The 8590-nt window shown below is 42.2% G+C and overlaps 1 protein-coding gene across 1 annotated transcript; it reads left to right on the forward strand.

The window, feature by feature from the left end:
• The first annotated feature begins 6668 nt into the window (after positions 1-6668).
• On the forward strand, positions 6669-7724 carry LOC124513205 (olfactory receptor 1G1). Its single transcript, XM_047080992.1, has one exon. It carries the CDS (start codon positions 6669-6671, stop codon positions 7722-7724), a length of 1056 nt encoding a protein of 351 aa, XP_046936948.1.
• Positions 7725-8590: the final 866 nt, after the last annotated feature.

The following is an 8590-nucleotide window of genomic DNA, read 5'->3' on the forward strand; positions in this document are numbered from 1 at the left end:
CAGAATGGACAAAAATTAAAAGGTTTCTAATATTGTGAGACAAAAAGGAGAAAATTGAGCAGATGCAGTGATGGCAAGAATCATTCAACACATCCAGAGCATGAAGCAAATTTCCTTTTGGTGCCTCTACCAGATGTTCCTGTCTCCCTCTTCTGACCACCCACAATGGGAAAGATGTATGCAAACCAGATGAAAGCCTGCTGGTAACACCCTCAGAGATTGTCAAGAACAACCAGGTAAGACCTAAGGGACTCCATTCTGCTTCTTTTCTCCCCCTTTCTTCTGCGCCCATCCCACACTGCGGTCAACTGGTTGTGCGTCTCTCACAAACAGCCCTGTAACAACAGTGACGATACTGCGTTAGAGGCAGATCCCCAGGTCCTTAGACTCTTACAGACAGTGGGAGTCATTGTGCTATAAGCAGAACAGAGCACAGGAACCAGCAGTGACTTGTCTCCAAATAATTCCGTGATGATCCCATGCACTCAACCTCTAGCCTCTGCAGGAGACACAAATGCACTCACACACCCACATACATGCACGAATACACAAACACACACATTCATGTCCACACACCACATTAAAGCATTAAACGGATATGGCTCCAACCAAACAAGTTTTTCTGCTATTTACAGAATCTCTAGCAAAGAGAGGCTGCATTATTCTGCATTATCTTTCATTTTATACATTTTATGAGCCCATTGTTTGGTTTTGGAGAAGGGAAATGTCAATTAATTTATTTTTCAATAAGTAGTACATTCACATGGTTTAAACTTTGAAATGAGCTAAAAAGTGTACATGAAAATCTCTCCCTCTCCTATGTCTCATCCACCCAATTCCCATACCTCTAATAAGTAATAACTATTATTGGTTTCCTGCTTATTCTTCTGGATTTTTTAATAAACACACTAGCCAACAAAATATAGATTATCCTGGGAGCTGGGATTAAATCGTTATATTTAGGAATAATATGGGAATAGAAGCTGGACATCATAGGAGTTGGATCAGGACTTGCTGATCAACCAACTACCATCTGATTCCCTGTTTCTAACCTTGTAACTTTTACTTCTTTCCACCCTGGATATTCCTTTCCTCACCTGTGGGGAGCACAGATTCTCTAAATTTCATTTCCATTTTCCAATGTGAACTTCTGTCCAGAGGGCTTCCAAGTTAAGTTCAAATTATAATCAATCAATCATAGAAAATGTATGTGTTAAAAAAAGTACACAGCTAATATGAGCTAATATGAGAACAAATTTGTTTTGAGTCGCAGGAGTTATATTTTATAACAAGCCTGGAGAAATGCCCACTGGCCCCATGTGACAAGGAAAGACTATATTCTGAATGAGTTTTACGTTTGGATGAAGTGTTGGGTCTTATACAGTAAGAGATAGCCCCAGAGTTGGGGGTAAACTATAGCAAACATGGAAAGAAAAGAAAAAGCCCAGTCTCAGATCTGTGACTTAGGGAGCTAAGAGGAAAAGTGATGGGGGAGTTAGGGCCTAGGTTTCTGTTTCTGCTGAGGCAGAAACCATCAAGAGACAAGACTGACAGGAGTGGAGATTCTGAGGCCCTTTCGATCTGCCTTAAGCCAATGAGCAACTTCTGTCCTGAGTGAGGGAGAGGTGAGGTCAGCTCCAAGCAGTGGAAAAAGCAACAGGTATGGGGGCCAGGGAACACAGAAGTTGCTGTGGTTAGAAGGGGCCAACCACTGCCGCTATGCACAAATATGCACTGAGCCCCACTACTCCCCCCCACTACACGGAGAACTCTAAGGGTGTGGTGAATAAAGAATCTAGTAAACATAGGCCCTGAGAAGTGTGGGAACTCTCGGGAAAGAGTGGAGGGAACACCAGCTGTCAGGATCACATTTTGGCCAATGGCACACAAGCAGACGACCTTGCAGATGTCACCTGCGAGCAGACAAATTCTGGTGACTTAAGACCATGAGTGGAGTGGAAGAACAGGTCTTGGAATTAAACACTGAGGCTGGGTCCAGTCTCTGCCCCTTCTGGATGTGACTTAAGGGTTAGTGGTTACTTATTCATTTTTCTTAGGGGGAGGGTGTTGTCTCTTACCTAGTTATTAAAATTAATGATTGTGCTTTTAAGAATATACTTTCTAGGGGCGCCTGGGTGGCGCAGTCGGTTAAGCGTCCGACTTCAGCCAGGTCACGATCTCGCGGTCCGTGAGTTCGAGCCCCGCGTCAGGCTCTGGGCTGATGGCTCGGAGCCTGGAGCCTGTTTCCGATTCTGTGTCTCCCTCTCTCTCTGCCCCTCCCCCGTTTATGCTCTGTCTCTCTCTGTCCCAAAAATAAATAAACGTTGAAAAAAAAAAAAAGAATATACTTTCTATAATATATGCTGAAAATAGCTCCCCACGTTTTGCTTGCCTTTTTTACTCTGCATGTGACCTTTTTCTTTAATAGGAGAATTTTTAATTTTAATTTGATTCAACCTATTTTCTTTTCCTTTATTGTTGCTTCCATTGCTTTTTACCTAGGCCACCCTTGTCCCAAGATCAAACAACTATCGTGCTGTATGTTCTGCTGGTTGCCTTAAGTTGTATCTATGTAAAATGCTTTAACAACCTGACATGTTTTCAGTCAACACTGTGAGGTGTGAATCTAAATTCACTGACCCCATAGAGTCAACAAGCCTACCCCCAGTCCATCTGTCCAATCCCCCTTTCCTTTCTTGCCAGTCGGCACTGCCACATTTAGCAGACCAAAATCTGACCTTTACGGTGCCATTTCTGGGCTTTCTATTTTCCCCTTTGATGGATATTTGTAATGGGGGGGGGAGCAGCATGCAACATGCCCCGCAGTACCTGCATAAAAGAGAAAGAGAGTGTGGTGGGGAATATCCATGGTCAGGGAGGTGCCACCAATGCCAGCTGAACAGTAATTCCGGTGGGTGGCGCCAGGGCTGACAAATTCATAGGACAAACTTCACTTCGGAGGGAAAATGAAGCCTGGTGGGAAACTGTTTCTGTGATGTAATTCCTCTGATAAAACAGTGTTCCATTCCCAGAATTTTACCTAGAAAGAGCACATTTGCTTTGTTTGACATCTTTATGTTTCTGTAACCATGTTTCCTACATATTCCCATGGCCAAAACTTTATCAACTCAAAGCTATGTATGAAACTACTAATAAAAATATGCAGGCTGTTCCCTCCACCTGATATTACTTCTATCCAATCTCCCTGTCAACTCTTTCTATTCCTTGAAATATAGACATAGACATAGATATAGATATAGATATAGATATAGTTTACAGCATACAGATCTATTATATTATAGATTATGTAAGATATATATTTGGTTTATTGTCCAATTAGTTTCCATACAACACCCAGTGCTCATCCCAACAGGTGCCCTCCTCAATGCCCGTCAGCCACTTTCCCCTCTCCCCCACCCCCCATCAACCCTCAGTTTGTTCTCAGTATTTAAGAGTCTCTTATGGTTTGCCTCCTTCCCTCTCTGATCCTCTATTGTTCAGGATCCACATATGAGTGAAAACATATGGTATCTGTCTTTCTCTGCCTGGCTTATTTCACTTAGCATAATACTCTCCAGTTCCATCCACATTGTTGCAAATGGCAGGATTTCATTCTTTCTCGTTGCCAAGTAGTATCCCATTGTATATATAAACCACATCTTCTTTATCCATTCATCAGTTGATGGACATTTAGGCTCTTCCCATAATTTGGCCATTGTTGAAAGTGCTGCTATAAACATTGGAGTACAAGTGCCCCTATGCATCAGCACTTCTTTGAGACTTATTCATTCACATGATAGATATTACTGAGTACCTATCTTGTATCAGGCTCAGGGCTAATGCTACATTTCCAAGATGAACAAGATAGACATTTTCTTGGGCTACTCACAAAGATACAGTAGAATGGAGAACACAGACAAGTAAATAGTTGGTCACAGTCCAGAGTGACACATGCTGTGATGGGGGAGGCACAGGGCCAGAAGGGGCGTGAACCTGAGTTTGTCGTCAAGAGAATAAGTCAGGAAAGTCTTCCTCAAAAAAAGACTAATGAGGGGCGCCTGGGTGGCGCAGTCGGTTAAGCGTCCGACTTCAGCCAGGTCACGATCTCACGGTCCGTGAGTTCGAGCCCCGCGTCAGGCTCTGGGCTGATGGCTCAGAGCCTGGAGCCTGTTTCCGATTCTGTGTCTCCCTCTCTCTGCTCCTCCCCCGTTCATGCTCTGTCTCTCTCTGTCCCAAAAATAAATAAACGTTGAAAAAAAAAATTAAAAAAAAAAAACAAAAAAAACAAAAAAGACTAATGAATAGATAAAGAAGATGTTATGTGTGTGTGTGTGTGTGTGTGGCCATCAAAAGAATGAAACCTTGCCATTTGCAACAATGTAGATGGAGCTAGAGTGTATTACATTAAGCTAAATGAGTCTGAGAAAGACAATATCATAAGATTTCACTCATATGTGGAATTTACGAAACAAAACAGATGAACATATGGGAAGGAAAAAGGGGGGGAGGGAGCAAACCATAAGAGACTTTTAACTATGAGAACAAACTGAGGGTTGATGGAGGGAGGTGGGTGGGGTGTGGGCTAAATGGGTAATGGGTGTTGAGGAGGGCACTTGTGAGGATTGCTGGACACTATATGTAAGTGATGAATCACTAAAATATATGCCTGAAACCAAGTTTACCATATATTTTAACTAGAACTTAAATTAAAACTTGAAAAGAAAAAAAAATGACATCTAAGCTGAAACCCGAGGGAAGACTATTCCAGCACAAGAAAATAAGATGGGCGAAAGCCCAAAGGTGAAAAAGTATCTAGATCTTCTAAATAATTGTAAGTATAAGTGGGGCATAGGATGTAGAATGGAGAGGAAGGTCCATGAATCAGGGGAGACATCAAGGGTCTTCAGGCCCTATGAAGATGTGTAGAGTTTATCCTGAAAGGAATGAGAAACCCCTGAAGGATTTTTCAGGTGGAGTGACAAAATCAGATATGGTTTGTAGAAAGCCCATTCTCTCTGGAGTGAAACCAGAGGGCAGGTGGGTATGCCTGTAGGCAAGAATGACTGCCCATATTTAAGTGATAAATGAGTATCGTGAATGAAGGTAGTGGCAGCTGGGACTGAGGACAGTGGGTAAATAAAGAGAAATGGGTAAATTTTAGTTACATCGACAAAGTAAAATCACCAGGATTTGGTAGTATTGGATGCATGTGAGGAGGAAGAAAAATGGGTCTATAATGGCACCCAGATTTCTCACCAGACCAGCTGGTGGCGATAATGATTTCAGCATTAGATATGCTTTTCACCAATTCCACATCCTTTTTTCCAATAGCCATGCTTTTCAAGATATTGGGGAAATATGCTAAAGATTTACTTGACCTGTGAAATCTTTGGATGGATTAATGTCACAATGTCCACATGAATACCACAAGAGTTTTGTGAAGAAACAACTTCAACCTAGCTTCAAAGTATATGTATTGGTATACAGTTATGGTATTGTTGCTCAAATTATATGTTTAAATGAATGGCTTTAAGATGCAGCTGTAACACATGATTGATCCTGCTACTGCTACATGCAAACACTTCATAACATACTATGATTTGTGTGTGTGTGTGTGTGTGTGTGTGTGTGTATGCATGTTATACTTTGGTTGCTCTTCAAATACAGCAAGCTGAAGAAAAAAGATAAATCCCTCATTCACTCAAATAAGAGCTGGTCACATGTCCACACCTAGATGTCAATTTGGCTAGGGAAGTAGTCTTAGCTAGCAAGCCACTTTCGAGAACGACTTCATATTAAGGATTAAAGGGACGTATGAATTTTGTCAGTATGATATCTATTTTGCCACAGCCCATGCTCAAGTCTCTTCCCACAAGGTGCTGGTAATTGCCTCTTCAGAACTCCTTAAATAGCTAGAACATTAGTTCCAGACTTGATATGACTCCTCCATACCAGTGAACACCAAGTAATTTTTCGTAAATTCAACAAATTTATTGATCACTTATTATGTGTCAGCAAGCATGTATTAGTCTAAGGGTGTAAAGGTGAATAGTGTTTGCATCATGATGTCCAAGAACTTACAGTCTGGCAGAGGGGATGGCCAGGTTGTAACGGTTTTAGGTTTTGTGGGGGTCACGTATGGCCTTTGTTGCATCTGCCTCTTTAAGGTTTGTGGGGGGGGTTTACCACCCTTAAAAACGTAAACTACATTCTTAGCTTGAGGTCCATGCCCAAAAAAAATGTGTGAGGAGGATCTGGCTCTGGTTTTCTGGTTTGCTGACTCCTGGTCTAGTTAACACAGTCGGAGAAAGGCAAGACTGGGAAAAGTGCACAGAAATCGGCGACAATGATTGACTAAAATCTCCTCACTGCTTAAGAACAAGCAAAGGCAAGCTTTTGTTTATATTTGATGAGTTTTGTAAACAGTTCATTATGTAGGTCAAAGCTTTATATCATGAATTTTAAAAAGTATGTTACTTAAAATATTAAAAAAGTATATGTATTGGATTCGTGCTTATATAATAAAACTTTTTAAAAAGAAACCTCTCCCCCCCCCACCGTTGCAGACAAATCTTTGGTATCCCATGGCAGAAAGCACAGGCATTTGCAAATATTCAGTTGAAACTGCCATTTTTGTGCATTGTAAGCAGTTAAATATTGGATATTTCATGATTCCATCTTACACTAGAAGATCAACGTTGGAATACTGCATCATTTTCAAAGTCCACAAACCAGGGCTTACCAATTTCATTCAATTAATCCATCTTTCTGCTTACCGACAAATGGAGTGGGAAAACCTGACCAGCATCTCAGCATTTGTCCTCCTGGGGCTTTCCAAGCAGCCAGAGCAGCAGGAAGTCCTCTTTGGGCTCTTTCTGTTCACGTACCTGGTCACAGTGGGCGGCAACCTCCTCATCATTCTGGCCATCATTGCCGATGCCCACCTCCACACGCCCATGTACTTCTTCCTGGCCAACCTCTCTCTTGCTGATGCCTGCTTTGTGTCCACCACAGTCCCCAAGATGCTGGCAAACATATGGATCCAGAATCAGGCCATCTCCTATGCAGGGTGTCTATCGCAACTGTATTTTTTCATGCTGTTTGTGATGCTGGAGGCATTCCTCTTGGCCGTCATGGCCTACGACCGCTATGTGGCCATATGCTACCCGCTCCATTACGTCATGGTCATGAGCCCTGGGCTCTGTGTCTTCCTAGTTTCTGCATCCTGGATTATGAATGCCCTCCACTCCCTCCTACACACACTCTTGATGAACAATCTGTCCTTCTGTGCCGAACGCAAGATCCCACACTTCTTCTGTGACATCAACCCACTTCTGAGTCTGTCCTGCACGGATCCCTTCATTAATGAGCTGGTGATTTTCACTGTTGGGGGCCTTGCAGGACTGGTTTGTGTGCTTTGCCTGATAATCTCTTATGCACATATTTTCTCGACCATCCTGAAGATCCCCTCAATTCAGGGGAAGCAGAAAGCCTTTTCCACCTGCAGCTCTCATCTCTCTGTGGTTTCTCTATTCTTTGGGACTTCCTTTTGTGTTTACTTCAGTCCCCCCTCGACCCGCTCAGCACAGAAGGGCACAGTTGCATCAGTGATGTACACAGTAGTAACCCCAGTGCTGAATCCCTTTATCTATAGCTTGAGGAACAGAGACATCAAGTCTTCCTTGAGAAAGCTAATTTGGGTTAGCAAAATCCCTTCCCCTTAGCAGTGGTGACTTCACATCCAATATGGGGATCTCCACTTAACTGCATTCACCATATAAGCACTAAAGATGAGAGAAAATGGAGACCTCACTTTCAGGACCTGTGATCTGAACTTGAAATCTTCATGCCTAACCTACAGGACTTTCTCCAAACATACCCATCATCAGGCCAATATCATTCATTAACTTAATTTCTTACAATCATAATGCCCTAAAATCACAGCGATTCAGATTTATAATATAATAAAGGATGTACTTGAATACTTTTGAAACAACTCGTGACCAAAATAAGGAAATACTGGTTGCGCTATTGTATGTGTCCAAGAATAAGCTTCAGGGAAAGATAACTTTCCCCCACCATCACTGTGACCTTGGTGACTTGGATTCCTACCAACAGTGTTTTTGACACTGGGAATCCCCATATCTGTGAAGTCCCCATGCTGAGATAATAGAACCCGGGACTGGAAAGGAAGGGTTTGACAGGGTGGAGTCCTTAGATAGACCTACTGTAACATTTTACCAGGCATCCGAGACCCCCATCCCTCTTAACAGCTTAAATTATGAAAATTGTTACTTTCATGAAGATTTAATTTTTATCTTTGGGGAACGTTTTTCCAAGTCAATTTCATCTTTGCAATACCAATGCTTACCATTTGGCACAACGCCTGGCACCATTAATATGTGCTAAACCCCAATGCCATGGTTGCACTCATAAAGTTAGGGATCAGGAAAGAATGATCTTATGGACAGTTCATAGTCTCTTAGCTGAATGATTGAAACCCCCTCCTAGATATTCCTCAGTCCCTAATCTCTCCCCATTCCATCTATTCTGCACACCACAATCATACTAACCTTCATTGAATATGACT

Source organism: Lynx rufus, unplaced genomic scaffold (genome assembly GCF_022079265.1).
Source record: "Lynx rufus isolate CCGP_SWC_20201006 ecotype Redwood Valley unplaced genomic scaffold, mLynRuf1.p SCAF_18, whole genome shotgun sequence".
Lineage (NCBI taxonomy): Eukaryota > Metazoa > Chordata > Mammalia > Carnivora > Felidae > Lynx > Lynx rufus.

Excerpts from the sequence above, each read along its gene's own strand:
- LOC124513205 (XM_047080992.1), top strand. The coding sequence starts at position 6,669 with ATGATTCCATCTTACACTAGAAGATCAACGTTGGAATACTGCATCATT.